Source organism: Loxodonta africana, chromosome 1, assembly GCF_030014295.1.
Source record: "Loxodonta africana isolate mLoxAfr1 chromosome 1, mLoxAfr1.hap2, whole genome shotgun sequence".
Classification (NCBI taxonomy): Eukaryota; Metazoa; Chordata; class Mammalia; order Proboscidea; family Elephantidae; genus Loxodonta; species Loxodonta africana.
The window spans coordinates 145,831,575-145,854,478 of record NC_087342.1 but is presented as its reverse complement, the minus strand read 5'-3'; the positions used below and the strand labels follow the sequence as shown (position 1 = coordinate 145,854,478).

The 22,904-nt window shown below is 37.1% G+C and overlaps 1 protein-coding gene across 6 annotated transcripts in view; it reads right to left on the bottom strand.

Moving 5' to 3' along the window:
* LOC100676385 (cytochrome b5 reductase 4) overlaps nt 1-22,904 on the bottom strand; it is a 106,506-nt gene that overhangs the window by 4,760 nt on the left and 78,842 nt on the right. For 4 of the 6 annotated variants that reach the window (XM_064288666.1, XM_064288682.1, XM_003404374.4 and 1 more), the window contains 4 exons: nt 15,401-15,541; nt 13,832-13,984; nt 10,012-10,162; nt 9,634-9,720 (listed from right to left, as the gene is read on the bottom strand). In XM_064288666.1, coding sequence (XP_064144736.1) covers nt 9,634-9,720; nt 10,012-10,162; nt 13,832-13,984; nt 15,401-15,541 — 532 coding nt within the window. Of the gene's footprint in view, nt 1-7,026; nt 7,099-9,633; nt 9,721-10,011; nt 10,163-13,831; nt 13,985-15,400; nt 15,542-22,904 lie in introns of all 6 variants that reach the window. The other 2 variants (XR_010322489.1, XR_010322488.1) reach the window with 1 other exon arrangement.

Here is a 22,904-nt window from a genome sequence, read left to right as displayed (position 1 = left end):
TCAGCTCTTAGCTAAAGTATCTACAGAGAAGCACTGTACCCCCTAGTCTAGGGTCCTTTGTTACATGTGCTGTAGAAAAGTTTTCCTTTTCCTTTTCTTCACGGCCCTCACCTCAGGTTGTAAATATGTGGTCAATGAAACAATTATTTATTAAAGTCTACCTTCCCCATTAGACTGTAAGATCCAGGAGAGCAGAGACAATGTTTGCCTTGGTTTTCACTGTATTTCTAGTGGCCAACATGCAGGAGGCACTCAAGCACTTATGAAACATGAAATATATGAGAAAGAACATCAAACCAAGTCTTACAATGTAACTTCAGGTCATTTCTTCCCACAGGTTTAATAATCTGTTAAGTGAACTGATGGGAATGAGCCACAGTACATTTAAAATTATAATGTTGTACCTGTTACTTCTGCTCTCATTTTACTAACCATAATTAATTCTTATCATTTTCAACAGCACCAGGTCAAATACACTTCTACATGCTGCGGTAATTGAGCTATATTCTGAAGATTAGCAAGAATTGATTATGTACGTATTACTCTAAATCTTTGTAAAAAGTGAAAATGAACAGTTTCTCCTCTGATGGGGTTGGGGAACCAAATATCAGAACAGAAACAAGATGTGGCTGGCCCAACTGCCCTCACATCACGTGTCTCAGCTGGGTTAAGGCTACCCAGAATCAATGAGCCTGATATAATCAGCACAGACCAAATAGGAGTGTCAAGCCTGGTGGCTAATAGACAAGTCTCAGCTCTGCTCCTAGACCCAACCTCCAAGTCTTATTGTCCATCTGTAAAATGAGGTAGGGGGACTACATAATCTTTTATAATTCTAATACCTATGATTTTACATTAAAAAACACCTACAGAATTATTTTTTATTTCTCACCTTCATGGTTCCCATTTAGTATTAGTGGCAATGCTAATCCACCATATACAAAATAGTCTCTCCAATTACTTTCTTTCGCTAACCTATTTTTTTCCTCCCTCACACTTAAAATTAAGATAACTTATGTATGCAAAAAAAAATGAATAAAGGAATTTATTTACAAAGAAGTAAAAATAAAAATTATAACTAAAAGAACAAATCTATATGATCTATGAAGTTACATAAGAAAATGTGTGTGAATTCGTAAGTGCATTTTCTGGGGAGAAGACCCATAATTTGTCATCAGATTACCAAAGGGGACCCAAAAGCAGCTGGAGAACCACTGTCTTGAGAAGTTTCCAGTTATAAAAAACACTTGGATAAAAGACAGCAATTGCCGTGTTAGATTAAAAGATAAAAGACAGTTTCTTCTGGCTTTATTGCCAATGAGCCTATTGCTGGGATAAAACTGCTAAGATATATAAATTAATGCTGAAGTCCCTGTCATCTGTGATAAGTACCCATTCATAATTTTCTTTTATTGGGATGCTAAAAAAAAAAGAAAGAAAAAAGGCCTAATCAGCAGCACACTTCTGTAGGTATCTACTAAATGGTGATAGGTAACTGAGATCCTTGCATAAATGGTGTAAACTTCTCATGCATTTTTTATTTATCCACAAAATGGTCCCTGGGCTATAGCTATTAAGCCCTAGATGGAAAAAGTGAAAAGGCAGCAGGTATGCAATCTGGGGATATTATAAAGAGGCTGCCATCCTGTTTATACTTTTTCACAGGCTAAGAAAGAGCTTAAACTGGGGCAGGAAAAATCCCAAGTTATGACTCATGAATTCTTTAACAATGGATTTCTTATTCCATACTCAAAGACAGATGGCTACTGTGGAATCTTCTCTGGAATTTCTGAATGAAGGCCAACTTACTGCTTGAAACGATGATAGCATGATTTGCTGGAGGTAAAGGAGCTCCTGGGTGGTGCAAATGATTAATGCCTTCAGCTGCTAATGGAAAGGCTGGAGGTTTGAGCCCAGAGACACCTCAAAAGAAAGGCCTGGCGATCTATTTCCAAAAAATCAGCCATTGCAAACCCTGTGGAACATAGATCTGCTCTAACATATGTGGGGTTTCCATGAGTTGGAATCAATTCAACAGCAATTGGTTTATGAGGGGCATATAACTAAACATTCTGAAATTCCTTTCAATGTGCTAGAAAGGACTAGGATTCTTGAAAAGGCTACCTGCAACAGAAATAATTCATAAGGTGCAAAGCAACATGGGCAAAAGAGAGAGAGGGAATAGACCTGCTTCTGATGAATGCTCATGTGCTCTTAAAAGTCAATGGCAGTAAGTAAGCTTATCAAAAAATATATAAAGTACACTGATAATGACTGGAGATGAAAATCTCAAAACAGAAATGTTTTCAGTGTTAACAACACCCAGAGCCTCCAGTCATTCAACAATTTATCCCTCTTCCTCCAACCCATCAGCTTCCAAAAACTACCTCCTTCGTATTTCTCACACATGTCCCCTTTCCTGTTTTTATTGGCACAACTCCGTATCAGGCCTTTATGTTTCTTGTCTAAAATGCTGCCATAATAGTTAGCCCTAATCAGTGCTACACAGTGCTTCCAGATTACCCATTGCCATCAAGTCGACTCCACTCATAGTGACCCTATAGGACAGAGTAGAACTGCCCCATAGGGTTTCCAATGAGCGACTGGAACTGCCGATCTTTTGGTTAGCAGCTGAGCTCTTAACCACTGTGCCACCAGGGCTCCGTGCTTCCAGATTAAAAAAAAGATTAGTTCTCCTAAAATCCCAAAACCAATCCTGCAACTTCTTTGCTTAAAAAGCTTCAGTAATTCCTCACTGCCAAAAGAATAGTATTTCAGAATTTCTGTCGTCATTGTTAGGTGCTGTCGAGTTGATTCTGACTCATAGCTACTCTAGGACTCAGCTTTTCCTGCTTTTCTGGCTAAAGAAAAATATTAGAAACTAGGAGAACTTGCTATTTGCTCACAGAAAAAATAGCTCACAAAATAAACTACTAGGGCTTAAGAATAGCTAAAATACATATTACGGAACCATTTCTCAAAACGAATCTGATGAAACATTAGCGTTCCTCCAGATGTTAGTGATTATTCCATGGGAAAAAAAAAAGGTTAACCCACCAAATGAGTTCAGGACATATCGGGTTAAAACAAATTAAATAGGTTTCTTCAGGATTTCTCAAAGTCTTTAATATGTTAGGCTCACAGTGAATCTTCAAGAAGGAAATATGGTATACATTGTCCCTATTATTTAATCACAGCCCTTTGTGGGGAACGAGAATCATCTCAAGGGACATATTCAAAGAAATGCGCCATTTGAAGACTATTTCCTGGGAGGAACAGAGTGGTATAACGGTCCAGATTAGGGGCCTGGGTATTTATATGCATCACAGGCTGGGGAAAAAGAAATGGGTTCAGGCACACTGTTCAATTCACTTACGCTTCTGGAATCATCAGCTTTTGCTATCTTAAATGGGACTAATACACTGCTAATCTCAGTGCTGACACCAGAGGACAGAAATATAGTCAGTTGTTATGCACAGAGCCTGTGAGCACTAAAGGGAGACAGTTGCAGAGTATTGCTGGGCCTTCCTATGTCTATCTAATATATAATATTTATTTAATATATGAATTGCATCCAAGGTTTTCCATCACCTTATTTTGGCCTATCCTGATTTTTCGACTATACAAGAAGATTAGAAGCAACCACCACTAAGACTCCTTCTAAAACTGATATAATAGGGTTTAATGGTGTTATTTTTACAAAGTTATTTCATTGTTCTCCTCCGTGCACTATATTTACTTCAACTAAATTAGATGCTGCTCTTTCACTAAAACACTTTGAACAGCCAGTCCTCATGTCTTTGCTCATGGAATCTCACCGCCCACATTTCTTTTCCTACTCACAGGCATGTTAATTGTTTCCCAAATCCCAGCTCAGAAGACCTTCTTTCGTGAACCTCTGATATGCCCACCCTCACTTAAATGGAATTACTTTTTCCTCTCCTTAGACTTCTACAGCAGGTTATTTGTTCCCCTCAAGGCACAGACACTACAGTTGCTGGCAAACTTCAGAACTTCGCCACTTTTCCCACTGCCAAGCACATATCGCAAATGGTGAACACACAAATGCTTGACGTGATGCAAACTGATCTTCTGGTGGTGCGCTAACTGGGTCTATAATCCCCTGTCTTTTGTGACCCATTCCCGTGCTGCTGGGAATCCCTTTCTCTCTCTTCTCCTTATGCCCCAACTACGAACTCCATCTTTTCTAGAGGAAAAATAATTATACTAATATTAAGGGTTTATTCTGTGCTGGGTGCTTACTACTTCCTAGAGACTACTTGTCAAAATGTACTAATAATAGCCTTAGAACACTTTGACCTAGTTATTCTTCTAAGTTTTTATTCTCAATAGAGAAGTACAGAATAACCTCTAATTACTATGTCTAATAGTAGGGGGCTGATTAACTAAACTATGCTATGCCCATATGACTGAATACAATGCAGCCATTCAAAATCATGGTAGACTGCAGGATATTTCAACCTCAGCACTGCTGCATTTTGGGCTGGATACTTCTTGTTATGGGTGGGCTGTCCTGTGCATTGTAGGGTGTTTAACAGCATTCCTGGCCTCTACCCAGGAGATGCCAGTAGCACCTCCTCCCCTAATTGTGATAATCAAAAAATGTCTCAAGACATTGCCAAATGTCCCGAGGGCAAAACTATCCCTCGTTGAGGATTATTGGCTTAGAGTATTCTGTACATAGAATACTCATAATAAGTAGAAAATGCAGTTATAAAAAGTATAGTCAGTTTGACTGTATGATTTATTTAAAAAATGCAAACAAAACAAAAATGGTATATGTGTGCCTGTGTGCAAAAATACAGACTATAATGTTCATGGTTGTGCTCTGAGTGGCAGGATTATGGGTGATTTTCTTCCTTACGATTTTTTGATATAAATATGTGTTAACTTATAAACAGAAGGAAAAATTCAATACTATTTGTACAAAAGAATGCCCCACTAAACCAAAAAAAAAAAAAACCCATCACCGTTGAGCAGATACTGACTGATAGCGACTCTATAGGACAGAGTAGAACTGCCCCATAGAGTTTTCAAGGAGCGCCTGATGGATTTGACCTGCTGACCTTTTGGTTAGCAGCCATAGCACTTAACCACTACACCACCAATGCCGCACTAGCTTTACTTAAATAAGTTATTGCCTCCAAAAATAATGGCTCTGAAAGAGAAGAAAAATACTTGTTATATTTACATATTAAAAAACATTGTCCAGAAGACTACCTCTTTGTCAAACTGTCCCATGACCAAAATTAATCCTGCAAAAGCAGAGAAAGTGACAGAGCCAGTGCCTTCTACTGAGGGTGGGAGGGGGTGGGCCAACGTACAAGAGCAAGTCAATGGGCCTCAAGAACACTGCTCACTTATTTAAGGGAAAGATATGTGAAATTTAATTTGGATTTCAGTTTTACATAGTAATTACCTAGATGAACGACTGCACATATTAGCCTTCTGTTTTTTCTCATTCATCTTTGTGTAAGATTTTGGTAGATTTGGAATGCTATGAAATTGAATCCCAACTGCTGGACCTAACAGTCAAGTATAATAACATACTTGGATAAATTTGGGTAAACTTACTTTTTTTCAGTTCTTATTCTATTTTATATTTAATAATATGAAAACTGACTGAAATAGAAAAATATTTTAAAAAGTACTACTTGAGTACTTATTTTTTGCAATCCTATTGAACTCAACAATGAGGAAAATGAAAAGATATATTCCCTGGACGGGGTGAGAAAATAAGCCAATGTAATATCATATTCACTGTTGTACCACTGTATATGAATCCATAGCAGACACTCATAAATGTTTCATGCACTAATGAATGAATATCTGCTACAAATATGCCAATTACTGTGCTAGGCACCTATATATGCTATCTCATTGATCCCATACTCAGACAATCCTATGAAGTAGGTATGGATATGAGGCTCAGTGGGATAAGTAACTTGCCCAAGGTTACAAGGCTAGTAAGCTTCCACTACACATCATGTGTTTCTAGGAATTTTATTTGCTCATGATGTTATCTAGATAAACTGAGGACAAGTAGAGAATAGTTGCTGAAAACATTAGATCGTATGCTAACCTCGGTATCTGTCCTTCCTATCTCTCCTTGTTCCACAAAGGATTTAGTAGAAGGCTGAGACTGAATTCTACAAAAAGTAGGGCATTTCACTGTTTTAACTACAAAACCTAAGAGATTTATTTTTTAAATCCACAATTCAATAATAATTTAACCAAGAAAATTTCACCATTAGAAATTTTATTACTTGAATTAGAAGTGACATGGAGGAGTCAAGAAATAGGAATGGGGCCATTTAATATACAACATAGCCTCAACCACTAACTAAAATATAGATATAACTAATTAAAATAAAAAGAAAAAACTTGTTGCCATTGATTTGATTCCGACTCATAGCGACCCTATACGACAGATTAGAACTGCCCCACAGGGCTTCTGAGGAGTGGTCGGTGGGTTCGAACTGCTGACATTTGGTTAGCAGCTGAACACTTAACCACTGCACCACCAGGGTTTCTAACTAAAATTCAAACTCTCAAAAACTAAACCTGAACTTTTACCTTCCTTTTATGTATCGGGCTCAACAATTATTTTTGACAGAACAGTACTGCCAAATTACATCCGGAAACTCAGGCTAGATTTCTCCTCTTCCTGCATAAAGTCTCAGATTATGGTAAAATTTCTGATAAATGTCCCAAAGTCACCTCACAAGCATGGCCTTTTTGTTTCCCAGTGAGACCCTGACTGTGAGCCTCCTCCTCTAGCAGCAACCGTACAACCCTGGCAGCCAGTGGGTACGAGAGTGCCTCCAGCAAGGAGAGAGCTGAGCCTTCAGGGAGAGGGAGGAGGGATGGCGAAGAGAAAGAGAGCACGTGTACCAGCAAGCAAGGGAAAGCGGGAAAAAGAGAATGAGCAGAAGAAGGAGGCTAAGGCAGGCCAGAAGTCTGAACACTATTGCTTCTCTCAGCAAACTGGAGAATATCACTCACCTGGTGAGTGCTGTTAGAGCCAGTCATCCAGAAGTGAAAAAAGGGGCCTTCCCTCATCCTCAATACTCCAGCCTATGCAATTCCACCAACCCAAATTATGCAGACCAAGACAAAACAGAACAAAAACACAGGTGACTTTCATAAAAGGTACTTTATCTTCACAGGCTGTCACCAAATTCCTTTTTACCAATTAACTCTTCAATGATGCTTAACTCCTATGAACACACTAAAAGTACAATGTCTAGTCATTAAAATAATGGTAAAATGGATTTTTCTTTTCTAAGAAACTATCTTAAAGAACACCTTTGTTGAAAAACTTCCAGAAATACCTTTTTAAAAACCTAGTGTGTCTGCTGAAATGTTTATTTTAGGAAAACGGAAGCTCAAACAGTTAATACAGAAACCAACCACAGGGTCCTTTGCGTGGGTCCTTTAAAACCACATTTCAGATACCTGAGGTAGGTGTTCTCAGTTTCCTAAGCATTTACACTGTTTCCTCCAATCCTCACAACAGCTTTACAAAGTAAGTAGGAAAGATGTCATTATTTCATTTTGCAGATAAAGAGGGTAGAATGAAATCTGGAATTTAAGTCTTTACACTTCTCACTAAATGCTATTACCAATTTTCTACCTTGAAAATTATGGCAAAAGTTACTTGAAAACCTAGGAATTTTTAAAAAAATGTTATTACTTCTTTTTTTATTATTATTTTTATTGTGCTTTAGATGAAGGTTTACAGAGCTAATTAGCTTCTCATTTAACAATTAATAAACATAATGTTCTGTGACATTGGTTGCCAACCCCATGACATGTCAACACTCTCCCCTTCTCAACCTTGGGCTCCCCATTACCAGATTTCCTGTTCCCTCCTGCCTTCTTGTCCTTGTCCCTGGGGCTGGTGTGCCCATTTAGTCTCATTTTGTTTTATGCCCCTGTCTAATCTTTGGCCGAAGGATGAACCTCAGGAATGACTTCAGTACTGAGTTGAAAGAGTCTCTGAGGGCCATACTCTTGGGGTTTCTCCAGGCTCTGTCAGACCAGTAAGTCTTATTGTGTGTGTGTGAGTTAGAATTTTCTACATTTTTCTCCAGCTCTGTCCAGGGGCCTCTACTGTGATCCCTGTATAACTTCTTTAAATCTTGGCTTAAACTGCCATACCACTACTGAAATACAATAAATGTTTTTAGGTTTATGTTTTATGTAGTTTGTTGTTCTTAGGTGCTATTGAGTCAGTTCCGACTCATAGCGAGCCTATACACAACAGACTGAAACACTGCCTAGTCCTGAGCTATTCTCACAATGGTTGCTATGTTTGAGCCATTTATGTAGGTAAGAATAGTAAATATTTCAAGGATAAATAAGTTAATTTGTGGCTCAAATGGTTAGGTGCTCAGCTACTAACCAAAAGGCTGGCAGTATGAATATACCTAGAAGGCTTCTCTGGAAAAAGACCCTTCCAAAAGGTCACAGCCATTGAAAATCCTAGGGAGCACAGATCTACTCTGAAACATGTGGGTTTACCATGAGTTGGAATCAACTCTATGACAAATGATATTTTTATTAATATTACAAGAGAAAAGAAGAGCAATGGGAGATAGCAGGGGGGTGGCGATAAAAATCATTACCTTATTAAGTATATTCAGACAATATTCAGAAGAACCTGGAGCACCTGGGACAGCTGAGTTTCTGAATGCTTTAACCCTTAAAAAGTCTAAAACCTTATCTATATCACACTACCATAAGCATAAACACTTACTTCAGATATTGTGAACAACTTACCAAGTCCTGAAATTCCCACAAATAGCTTTTAATGATCATGGAAATGCTTCAGAAAGTTTGATGGCTTGTCAAATTCACTCCTCTTCTAAAATATACATTCTGAATTTCCTACTGCTTTTAAGTCTCCGAGGAAGCGTATACCCATTTAAATCACCTTGTTTCAGCTGACTGTGTTAGGGTTCTTTTTTCAGTGAAATAAATTTTCTCTTTGCTATTCTTGCTGCCTCATTCTAGCACTAAGTTTGGTCCGACGCAAACTTTTTTCTATTGCCCTTACCAGCATTTTCCAAAGTGTGTACTGAGGACCACTAAGGACAGGGCTATTAATAAGTGTTAATGCAGACAAAAAAAAAAAAGGACGGTCTTGGTAAACAAGCATTATTAAACCTCCTTCTTGGAAAGTACAATGAACATTAGCATATTAAAGGCTCTGAGAAGTTCTGCAGTAAAGAAATCTGTTTAATTTTGTTTAATCCATCCTTACCAAATTTATTTGATCCACCTTCTATTACAACAAGAAAATTCTGAATTACCAAATTGGTTACATGAGATCCTTTTCAATCAAGCCCAACTCAGTGTAAACAATATAATATAATCCTAAAGCCCAGTGTACATTTTTTTAATACATATATGACGTCTCCTTGATCTTATCAGACAGTATTTTAGAGGGATGGGGTGGAGAAACAGCATTAAGTTTATTTATATTAGAGAATCACTGGTTAGTTTATTCTTTGCTTCCTAGTTAATTCTGCGTTCCAATGAAAGAAGGCAAGGCCTAGCCTGACTACACACATATGAATAAATGCAGAGTCAATTCCAGTTTAGTACCTCTTATCTTTAAACGTTAATTTCTCCACTTGGCTTCTCCAAATTATATCATCCTCTGTTTTATTGAAGAACATCAGCTTCACTTTCCTTAAAAGTAAAAAAAAAAAAGAAAGAACTATTTTAATTACATTTAAAACATGCACAAACGGAAAGTCAAAAGGTGAACTAGGGTGAATGTTCTTCTGTGCAAATTAGGTAACCAAAAGTAGCAAACTGCAATGAGATAAAAGAACCAAGTTAATAAAACAGTTGGGACTGATGACTGAGGGAAAAAGAACGTGTCTGTTAAGGTCCATTGCATACTTAATCAATTTAGAATACCGTATAGTAATGTAACAGCCTCACAAAGGATAGTAATTAAGAGAGAAAATTACATACCTGAGACTGGGTATATTAGCCAATGCATAATTCAGTATTTTAACCATTGGTGTGAAGCCAGTTCCAGCTGCCAATAAAAAGAGATCTTCTAATTCTTCAATCCGGGATTTTTTAAAATTGCCCTCAGGACTGCTTATGGAAACATAATCTCCTAAACGATGAAACATAAACAAAATCAGGAAAAAAAAGGCAGAAAAACTAGAAGGCTAAATTATAGTTGATACTTTTGATGAGAAACCGGATGAATGCTTAACTTGCAGACTACATATCAGTTTTAAGGTATGTAAAAAAAATTTTTTTTTTTTATGGAATTTTAGGGGTAATCATTAGGCTCCCAAGTATGTCTGCGTTATGTTATTATAATCAAATTAATAACAAAGTTTTATTACATTCATTTCCCAACATTATTTTCCCAAACCATCTGGAGTCTCTAATTTAAAAAGGACTGCAAAGTACTTGTCCACAAAGTACCAATAAAGAGCTGAGTGTTAAATGAAATTATAAGCATTTCCAATGCAGAGTCCATGTATACCTGCCTTGCACAATACAGGGTAGAGAGTAGATATTCACTATTTACACATTGATGATGGACCACAGGAATAAGACTACTAGGAGAGAAAATTGAAGTAGAAATGTATTCTAAAATCTTATGTTAGTATATGCTCTAACTTCTCCATCAAATCTTTGAAAATACCTATTGATTAAAACAAGGGCTTTTCTGAATTTAATTCCCACACGAACAAATCAAGATCAGAAAAGCAGCTGACTACATTTGGGGCATGCTATTTCCCAGTCTAGAAACAACAGAGTTGAGAAATCGGTGGCCAGTTTCTACAATGTACCACTCATATATATGGAAACCCTGGTGGTGTAGTGGTTAAGTGCTACGGCTGCTAACCAAGGGGTCGGTAGTTCGAATCAGCCAGGCACTCCTTGGAAACCCTATGGGGCAGTTCTACTCTGTCCTATAGGGTCGCTATGAGTCAGAATCGACTTGATGGCACTGGGTTTGGTTTGGGTACCACTCATATACAAGAGGTGCCTTTAGGACTAGATTCAGAAGTTTCCAATGTAATTATAAAAACGAAATATAAACCTGTTCATATTTTAAGAAATAATTTCAAATACTGACTTATTTTAAAATGCCTAGATGCTCAAATTTTTTCCTTTATTTTCCATAGCAGGATAGGAAGAATCTTGAAGTAATTGATGAATTAAGTATTGGAAGGTAATATAAGCTTCTTGTTATGGTTTGAAAGGGACCAGAAGATCAGGAAGTAATCAGGAAAAAGCCAGTTGGTTGTTTAATGAAGAAGCCTCACAGGAGGATATTAACTTGGTAACTTTTGACTACAAATCAGACCTTTCAATGTCATAAAATTAGACTCACGCAGAGTAACTGATGTTAATCAAATTCACAAAAGATTAACATAAACATGCCAGAATGTCAAGTGATTTACAACAGGGGTTATACGTATCTTGTAATCTGAACATTACATGCCCCATCCAGAGCATTTCTTTCCCAGTATCAGGACATTTAAAGGTCAAATTAATCATATAAAAATTGCCTGGTGAACATGGGATTGAAACAAAGATGCAGATAACTTTATGGGGTAGCTCATTTAGGCCATACTAACGCTTCACAAGTCATCACTACCATACCAAGTACCAAGTGCACTACTCTCTACGTGACATAAGCATTTATGCCATGTCTATCTCCCCTGGATCAAGCTGAAAAACACTCATCTTGTTCTTTGAGTCTTCCTTTTCCATGCTCTGGGCTAGCTCTCCATCCTGCTCTACTCACAAAATCCCTTATAAATAGGTTATACAGATAGTTCCTGATTTATGATGTGTTTGAGTTACAACAAACGGAATCTACGACCGTCTTTTTTTTTTTGGTACATTGTATGTACTATATACAACACTGCAGCACGTAATTTGCTGATGTTGTCATTTTCAGATATTCACTCACAGATGTTCAATTTTTATGATTTACTGTTCAGAACAGTGCTGTATGGATTTAATTTTATAAACTAAATCAGGGGCTTCAGTTGCTTGAAAACATGGACCCAAATGCTGACGGCTTTGCTAAAGTCAGTAGACAGATTCGCGAAGCAGTGAAATGTTACTCCAAAATATATGAAGAAAAAAATAAAAGAACCATATAGACAACTCTCGCTAATTTTAAGACTAGAAATGCCATCCCATTCCCAAGAATAATCCAGATAATCCAGAACCTTCCACAAGCAGAGTTATTACCACACTGACAAAATGCCATGGTCATCCAACTCTTCATCATCGAAGTAAATTTTTATGATTTATATATTTTTATGTACGTATGTATTTGCTAAAATATATCTGTAAGTTTATGTGCTAAAATATATCCGTAAGTTTATATATGTACTGTTCCAACCCCTAAAGACAAATAAAGGTCAGATTTATAAAGATACTGATAATAAAAGGCAATAATTATGAAAACCAAAAAATAAAATTAAAGTATTCGACTTACGTCAGAACCAACCTACGATGGAGTCACTGGAGTGGAACCCTGTCGTAAGTCAAGGACTACCTGTCATACATACCACCAGTTGAGTTTCCACTTACTATATTACAATCGTGTCAGTTCTTCCACCTTCGCTAGGTTTGTGGGTATTCCAAAATTCTTTAGGTTCATATTTACATAGAACATTTTGGTTTATGTAACCAAAGATGACAAATCGTATCCATTATGTGCAGACTTATACGTTTACCTTTCAGAAAGCAACATAGTTCCAAGCTCTGGTGATCTACCTCACTGTTGCCTTGATGTACTGGTAATGCCACCTTGAAAAGGAGAAGAGCACTTTGCCACTGGGCAAAGGCTTTGAAAAGTTGAAGATACAGAAATATGAACAGAAGCAAGAAAAAGTGTCTCCAAACATTAACAGAGCTTATTATAGTTCCTTTATTAATTCTTTCAAAAAAACATTTATTAAGAGCTTAATATGTATCAACTGTTATGCTAAGTGATAGAGATACAAAGATATGACAATCTTTGCCCTTAAATCCAAAGCCTTGCAAAGATGGGATACATTTATTCTTATAACAGAAGAACAAACAAATTGTTAGTTATCGAGGTGTTCTTACGAAGAAGGCATCATAAAGGAAGTGATATTTTACTTGGGACTTTCAAAAAAAGGCACTTGATGGGTAGAAAAAGGGTTGATGGGCATCCTAAAATGCATGGACTTATGAATGATGACAAACTTGTCAAATGGGAGTAGCATGAGTGTTTTTGTGTAGCAAGAGATGAAGCTGGAGGGTCATGGTCTTTGTAGGCCATGCCAAAGCCTGTATCAGTATAGATACAGGGACCCACTACAGGTTACAAAGCTGCAGGGCAACATGATTAAATCTATTCTCAAGGAAGTCTGGAGAAGGAACTAGAAGATGAAGATGGAGAGACACCACCAGTTAGAGGCAACTGAGAGACCAGTTAGAGGCCAAGAAAGAATGATGAAGACTTACTCTTGGAGGGTGGGAGGAGAGATAGAAAGAAGAGATTACAAAGTCACTGGGAGGGAGGTAAACTCAGAAATGACTCAGGTCTTCAGACTGGGTCAAGGATAAACAGTGATGCTGTAAAAACAAAGATGGGAAATACAGAAGTAAGGACAGGCTGGATGGGACAAAGAGGGGATGACTTTGGTTGTGGACATGTTGACTTTAAGATATTTGAAAGACACCTACATGGAGATAACTAGAAAGCAGTATAGCATGTGATCCAATCTAGGGCACAAATGAAGTAAAAAAAATAAAATCACACAAAAATAATTACCAATTTGAAGATGATCAAGTTCTGGTGTGAATAGTCCAGCAGGATAGATTTTGATCAAAAAGTAGATATATTTACTGTTGCAAAGAACTGGTTCCTGGAACTCTGAGAGTAAGGAATCAAATACAGGTGTATATGGCTTCACTATTTCTGTACCTAAAAAAGTTACAACAAAGAAATTAAATTCTAAAAATTGAAAAAGTTCTGAAGATGAAGCACAAATTTTATGACACTATCGGTGTATATTTAAAACTATATACCTAGTGTATATATAATTCCAACTTTATGTTCTATATGTATATATGTATATCTACTCCTAGCCTATATGTGCTGAAATAATTTTAATACTTTACTCATAATATAAGCAGTCTATTTTTATCAAATATGACATAAACTGATATGTATCTAGGTTAATAATTTTAGACACCCATCTGTTCCATCAGCACATAAACTTTGAATGGGCTACAAAAAAATGGTATCAAAGTTTACCACAGAGATATAAAACAGTATTTATGTAATAATTTCAATTATACACCCAGTTTTTAGCAATGGTCACTGATGGCCAATGGGATCATTTGGGGGAGAAAAAGGGAAGAATTTCACTTTTACATTTTAAATTGTTTTAATGTTTTAACACACTATATATCACTTGTAAATGAATGAATAGAATGTTAATCTAGCTACCTCTAAGGATATAATACTAAAAATTAAGGTAAAATAAATATGTATTCATGTTATACTTTCGCTAGCCAGATTCCAAAAAAGAGTCACCAAACATTTGAAAGACCAAAAATTGTATACATGACTCTTTGATATACACTAAAGTACTACATTTGTACATTAAATTACTTGACAATGACTGTACTATGGAAGATAGCCAGCTATTGAATGGTAACTTGGCAGTAGTGATAATGATGAGAAAAACTTACTAGTGCTATCATGATATACTATATCTATCAAATCCTGGGTGGTAATACGTTAAACTAATTGCTCTAAAAACACTACTGAAGAAAAACAAATCTGTTGCTGTCAAGTCGATTCCAACTCATAGCAACCCTACAGGACAGAGAAGAACTGCCCCACAGGGTTTCCAAGGAGCGGGTGGTGGGTTTTAACTGGTGACCTTTCAGTTAGCAGCTGAGCTGTGCCACTATAAACCGAGCGAATGTGCCACCAGGGATCATGCAAATGTCACCTTTCATAGCTTCAAAAGGTCATGAAAATACTGGACATCATTAAGAAGGGTATTGAAAACAAGTGAGACAATTTTAGGATAAAAATAAGGGAATAAGAATTTTCACAGTCAGGAATGTATTTATAGAGCTTTTTATCTGGTGGAGCCATTTTTCTGACCAATGGCAATTTCTTGGTTTCATATGATAATGCGACATGGCTACAGTGCAACACGTAAGTGCACTACATCTACAAAGCTAGAATCTGGCCATCATTAAATCTAGCTGCCCAGAAACACTTATTAATAACTTAAACCACTGCTTCTTAAAGAGATAAGTAGTAATCTTGAACTGCTTATAAAAGAAGAGAACGTTCCCCTAAAGCCTCCATTTTCCTTACCTGTAATAGTTAGTTTGAGGTAAACATGTTGCCCAATTGGCACCTGAAGATGAGTGCTTGGTGGCAGCATCAAGCAGAAAAGCTTCGTATCATGAGTAACATCTTCCTTGGAAATTAACCGGCACCTTCTGTAGTATAAACCTAGAAAGTGATTTGTTTTCTCTTATTGAAGAATAAATTAAATAAGGAGTAATACTAGACCCATCAAGTGAAGCAGAGACTTAGCTTTTGCTCTTTAGGAGGCTTGAAATTTACTAAAATGTCTATAACTTTAAAAAATTTATCAATATTCTGAAAGTCTTACAGTGTTAATTTTCTCATTTTCTTTCCTGAGATATTTATTTTCTAGAAGCTGTAAATATTTGTATAATTTGAAAAGTGAACTTTATAAAATGAACACTATTTACTCCATGTCTTTTATCATGGCATGTTAAAATCATTATGTTCTAAGAAATGAAAACCTAATTTATTTCTTCTTAAATTCACTTTTTAATAATTCCATCTTTTAAAATGTTAAAGCCTTACATTAACAGCTATATAATTAAATCACACATGTGAGAAATATCTGATAACCAACAAATTTACATTCTAAAGTCTTGTCTTACAGAGTGGAAAAGTCTTAAAACTCAAACATTTACGGTTTCACAATATTAGCAATATTAGATAATTTTAGAACTATCTATCTGACAAAGAAGGCAGGAAAAATACATGTTCCTGTGTCTCTATGTTCGTGTATGTGTATGTATGTACATATGTATGTATGTATGTACAAGAACATTCCAACTGTGAAAAATAATTAAAACAAAAAATAAACTTTTATTCCTGTGGTGTAAGTTTTAATTATCTAGAAAATTAATATAAATGAAAAACTAGAAATGCCAGGCTTGTGGTACTAATACATAAGTAGAGAAAAGGAATCAGGTATTTCTACAAATACTGGAAAGATCTGAAAATAATATCCTAAGCTCAGAAAATACTTGGTTTGGGAAAACTCCTTATAGAAGCTCTGCAAGCATTAATATTTTCACTTGTAAATTCCCTTTTGGACATAAACGGCACTGATGGTATTCGTAGTTTATTTCATTATTTCCTCTGTTATACAATAGTATTTGTGGAGACATGAAAGAATCAATTTTGATAAAGCATTTCTTCTTCTAATTATTCTCTCTCTTTTTTGCCTAAAAATATTTAGGTAGGTGCAAGAAAGACTTACTCTGGGTCTTAAAAGAGGTGAGGACCCAACACCCAATAATGAATGGTTGGTGGAAAAAAGAAGTTCACATATAAACTTAAGAAATCACTTTGGCCACAATTTCATTCAATTTTCCTTCCTTTATTCTCCCTTTTGTCCCCTGAAGACCTAGGTCACTAAATCTTTCCACCTGCTACCATAATGGCTCACCACGTACATAAGTTTAGAGTATATCACTGCACGCAAATATCTAGGGGCATCACTTCAAGTCACTTTGTTCTACTGCCGGGCATAGGCTTGGACCAAATTATGTCTAAGGGTACTACCCTAAAGTTACCCTGATAGGCCTACTCCAGTACTGGGCTGACCAAAGGGTCAAAGCACACAGGCCCCAAAGAGATAATAAGGTTCAAATGATGTCTTTACTCTTACCCCCAGGCCCTATGGGATGCAGTGTGAGAATACAATCAGAGACAAACATACCATATGTCTAAGAATTTAAAAGTTACAAATCAGACAAAAAACTATTAAATAAAACATGTTCTATGCCTTGAATATGTACCTTGAAATTCATACCTTATAAATGTCCTAGAACGCTAGGTTTAAGGTTAGGATTCTAAAACTCCTCAGAATTCCATGCAGGACAATGGCAGAGGGACGGGGGCTGCATTCCCACTGACTATGGCCTATCCCCCTTCTCTCCTCACCTGTAGCTCTGTCAGATACCAAGTGGGTACAGCTCTATCCAATACCAAGTGGGGTCTTACGTGAGTGTGGACACATCAGCTACTATGTTCAAGCTTGCCCATTAGCCTTTCCCATAAAAAGCCTTGACCACTCCTTGGACAGATCAGGGAAGATGCCTAGGCAGGCCCAGGAAGTGGACTTAGGTGATTTGGGCAGGGAATTCTGAGGTCCCAATATACGGAGTGCCATGTTGAACGAAAGAATGTGAACTCCGGGTGGGCACTTCTTGGCCTTGCATACTCCTTGACCTGTGGGAGGGGTATGGCTGGAGGAAAGCCAGATGGGGCCCTCCAAGTAAGATGCCCAGGGCAGGCGTCCCTTTTACCCAGGTCTGAGGGTCATTTCCTCTAATCAGATATAGTGCATGCCCTCCTAATAACTTTACTAATGGATAAAAAGAGTCATCATCTCACTTGATACCTTCTACTCTAGCATTTGCCAGAAATGACATGCTATAGCAATTATGTGTCTTTTAAGCTATTCTTAAAACACAAGGAAATCTTGGCTTAGAGTGATTTACTGACTTTCCTTTTGTGGGGTTTGGCACAGTCTTGCCATGTAACACTACTGAGGTAGGTAAACAAAGTTTTACCTATAAATGACTGCTGTAATTTCAAAACATTCTAAGTTCTGAAAGTTTTAAGAAAGTTTTAATCTTTTAATTACACTGAAAAGAAAGATGGCACACAGAGAAGGGAACTGCAGCACACGAGAGAAAAAAAAAACCAGTATAAAGCAGATGGTGCTGACTACTTTAGTCTGGACAATACCATTATTTAAGTTTAAGTATCAGGGTTTTAGCTTTGTAAGCACAGAAAATTATACAAGAAAATGAGAGACTGAAAATACAAGATGAGGGTAAAATAAAAACATAAGGCAAAGATTTCTACCCAAAACATCTAAGTTCTTTTAACAGAATATAATATTGAAATCCACAACTCATCTGTCAGTTTGTTGTACTGTAGTGGCTTGCAAATTGCTGTGATGCTGGAGGTTATGCCATTGGTATTGAAAGTACCAGCAGGGTCACCCATGGTAGATAGGTTTCAGCAGCGCTTCCAGACTAAAACAGACTGGGAAGAAAGGGCCTGGCAAACTACTATAGACGATTAGCTCATGAAAACTTTATGGGTCACAACAGAACACTGTCTGACTCACTTGATCTGAATATGTCATCAGGAGGGATCAATTGTTAGAGACTGACATCATGTTTGGTGGAGGAGAGAAGACAACGAGGGTGAGGTAGATCCTAAAGGCTCAAAAAGGGCTGCTAATGTATCAAAATTTTGGCACAATTTAAAAAAATTTTGTTCATACTTTTATATCCTAAGGCTATTTACTGGGTTGTTGGTGGTAAAATCTTTAAAACTGCTTTTATTTGGTGATCAACATCTCCATATGAAAGGCAATTAGAGTTAAATCAAAATGTTAGGTTGGGTACAGAAAGAGAAATCCAATTACCTACGAGCTTTCTGACCCTTAATATACAAAAAAGTTCCTCAGCCATTGCGCGTGCGTGTGCGCGCGCGCGCACACACACACACACACACACACCCCTATGCACTCATGATCTTCACCTTTGCAGAGAAAAATAATTGGAAGCATCCTACTTACAAATGGTAGTGTGGTTCCACTCAGAAAATTTAAAATATTACCTATTACATTTGGATTAAAGGTAAATCATTTTTACCTTTAAAAGAGAAGTTTAAGAGTAAAGAGAGTAAAAAAAAAAAAAAATAGTAGTTTCTCTTCTCTGATCAATATTCTGTGTTAAGTATTTAAGTCTTTCATGTAAATAAATTCTAGATTTGAAATAAAAAGGTATTGTATTAAAAGTTTCCAACTTAAATGCTTATTTTTCATCTAAAACTCTTTTAACTAGGCAACTTTGATAAGATGCAGTCAGCATGCTAACATCACATAAGTCAGTAATATCAGTAATACACATATTGAAAACCTAGGAACCACAAAATTATTTGGGGTCACAGACAGCAAGTTGGTCATAACACATTGATAATGTAAGTATTCAGCTTTGCTAGTAGATTAAATAACCTACAGGTTTTTGGCATGATTTAAGGACAGGAAAAAAGAGGAAATTACCTTTGCAAATTTATTCAAATAAACAAAAATAAGCTTAATTAGGTCCTTCTTCTTAGTCTGTCTTAGTCTGGAAGCTCTGCTGAAACCTGACCCTGCTGGTATTCGAAATAACAGTGGCATAGCTTCCAGCATCACAGCAACACACAAGCCACCACAGTACAACAAACTGACAGACGAGTGGTGGAAGAAGGAACTGGCAATCTACTTCTAAAAAAACTGGCCAGTGAAAACCTTGTGAATAGCAGCAGAACACTGTCTGATACAGTACCAGAAGATGAGCCCCTAATATTAGAAAGCACTCAAAATATGACTGGGGAAAAGTAGAGTCCTCCTCAAAGTAGAGTCAACCTTAATGATGTGGATGGAGTCAAGCTTTCAAGACCTTCATTCGCTGATGTGGCACGCCTTAAAATGAGAAGAAACAGCCACAAACATCCATTAATACTGAGAATGTGGAATGTACAAAGTATCAATCTAGGAAAACTGGAAGTTGTCAAAAAATGCTGCAGTACACTGTCAGGGAACTGCCAGAAATTCCAGCCAGACTGAGAGAGGACATGGAACCAGGTAGGTATATCACTGCTGATGTCAGACGGATCTTGGCTAAAAGCAGAGAATACCAGAAAGATGTTCACCTGTGTCTTACTGACTATGCTAAGCCAATTGACTGTGTGGAACACAACAAATCATGGGTAACAGAGCAAAGAACGGGAATTCCAAAACACTTAATTGTGCTCATGAATAACCTGTACAGAGACCAAGAGGCAGTCATTTAAATGGAACAAGGAGACACTGCATGCTTTAAAATCAGGAAAGGTGTGTGTCAGCATTGTATCCTTTCACCATACTTATTTAATCTGTATTCTGAGCAAATAATCTGAGAAACTGGACCATATGAAGAAGAACACAGCATCAGGATTGGAAGAAGACTCACTTACAACCTGTGATACGTAGTTGACACAACACTGCTTGCTGAAAGTGAAGAGGACTTGAAGCACTTACTGATGATGATCAAAGTCTACAGCCTTCAGCACGGACTACATCTCAACATAAAGAACAGAAATCCTCACAACTGGACCGACAAGCAACATCATGATAAATGGAGAAAAGATTGAACTTGTCTAAGATATTATTTTCCTTGGATCCGTAACTGACTCCCATGAAAGCAAAAGTCAAAAATCTATCAAAAGACACATTACATTGGACAAATCTGCTGCAAAAGACCTCTTTAAAGTGTTGAAAAAGTAAAGATGTCACCTTGAGGACTAAGGTGTACCTGATCCAAGCCATGGTATTTTCCATCGCCTCATATGCATGCAAAAGTTAGACAATGAATAAGAAAGACCAAAGAAGAACTGATGTCTTCGAATTATGATGTTGGTGAAGAATACTGAATATACCATTGACTGCCAGGAGAACAAACCAATCTATCTTGGAAGAAGTAAAACCAGAATGCTCCTGAGAATTGAGGATGGTGAGACTTCATCTCACATACTTGGACATGTTATCAGGAGGGACTGGTCCCTATAAAAGGACAGCATGCTTGGTAAGGCAGAAGGTCAGCAAAAAAGAGGAAGACCTTCAACCAGATGGACTGACATAGTGGCTGCAACAATAAGCCCAAACACAGCCAAGACTGTGACAATGGTGCAAGCCTGGGCAGTGTTTTGTTCTGTTGCACACAGGGTCATTATGATTGGGAATCAACTCAATGGCACCTAACAACAAATTAAATCATTTTCCAATGTGCAAACCCTGCATCACTGAAAAATACAAGCATGGCTCTAATTTCAGACAAAAAAGCTAAAACTGATGTCATGGATTGAACTGTGTTCCCCAAAACTATGTGTCAACTTAGTTAGGTTGTGATTCCCAGTATTGTGTGACTGGCCTCCATTTTGTGATTGATATAATTTTGCCACGTGTCGTAAATCCTAATCTCTGCCTGTGGTTGAGGCAAGATTACGTTATGTTAAAGAGGATTAGGGTGGATGTAACATCCTTGCTCAGGTCACATCCTTGATTCAGTGTACAGGGAGGTTCACTGAGGTGTGGCCTGCATCAGCTTTTATCTTACAAGAGATGAAAGGGAAGTGAGAAGAGTAGGGGACCTCATACGACCAAGGAAGCAGCACCAGGGGCAGAGCATCCTTTAGACCTGGGGTCCCTGTGCCTGAGAAGCTCCAAGTCCAGGAAAAGATTGATGACAAGGACCTTCCTCCAGAGCCAACAGAGATAGAAAGCCCTCCCCTGGAGATGACGCCCTAAAGTTGGACTTTTAGCCTACTAGACTGTGAGACAACAAATTTCTCTTTGTTGAAGCTATCCACTTGCGGTATTTGTTACAGCAGCACTGGATGACTAAGACGGCTGACTATGGTGGTTCAGGACTCAAGGAGAAATTTATAGCAGGGATAAGAGTTCATGGACAGTCTCAGGTTATTACAGAGAAGAGTACTTGAGCTGTGGTCATTCTGTTTCAAACAGAGGTCAGCCGTGGTTCTCAGTATCTTTTATTTCTTGGACTTGGCTTTTATCTAGTTTACTATGATTTTTCAGTCACTACATAAATCAGATAATTTCATTTTCATTGTCTCTTTCCTAGTATCTTCTGATCAACTAGATCACACTATTATGTAATTCTCTTTGATATCTCTTCCCAGCTAATACAACAAAATTCAGACCTCCTGCTCCAGTAAAGTCAATCTGTTTGACCTTTCCTACATACCACTTACATTATTCTTTTCTACAACCTACAAAATGCCTGGCACATTAAGTACTCAGTAGTGATTTGAAGCTGTACCTGAAAAATCCTTCATAGCTTTTTGTTTTATTTTGTTTTTCTGAAAGCCATGTACCCTACTTTTAAAACATTATTCAAAATTTACCTTTTAGGAAGTTATTAAAGATCAAACCCATCTCTATCCACTTGGGACTAACTCAGGTTATCTTCAGTTTGTGCTACATAACTTAAACTTGTTGACCTGATTCTTTATAAAAATATTCTTCTATCTCATGTTTGTGTATGTTCTTTCTTCCAACTAGGGAAATAATTTCTTATGCCTTTTGTTTTATACCACACTGCCTAAAATAGCCTTATACATAAAATGTGTTCTCAAATTAAGTCTGATTTTTTCAAAAATTAAAATATTATCTATATATTTTTATAATGTTAAAACATGTAATAATTTTAAGTATTTACATAGCGTAAACTGAATACACACACTTAGTTCTCCTGAACCCCTATAAAATTCCAGCAAAGGAAATTTTTGTGTGTTGCTTGATTGTTTTCTAAGCTATATACCCACAAGGACAAAAAGAATGAAAATAAGAGACAAAGGCAACAAAACTTTGGGTGCTGGCAGGGAAGAGAGATGACTGGTAACTGACTCAGCAGACCCAAGAAAGCTTAATCCTAAACTAGAAGTATGGAAAGCCAAGAACCAACCCAGTTATAACACAATT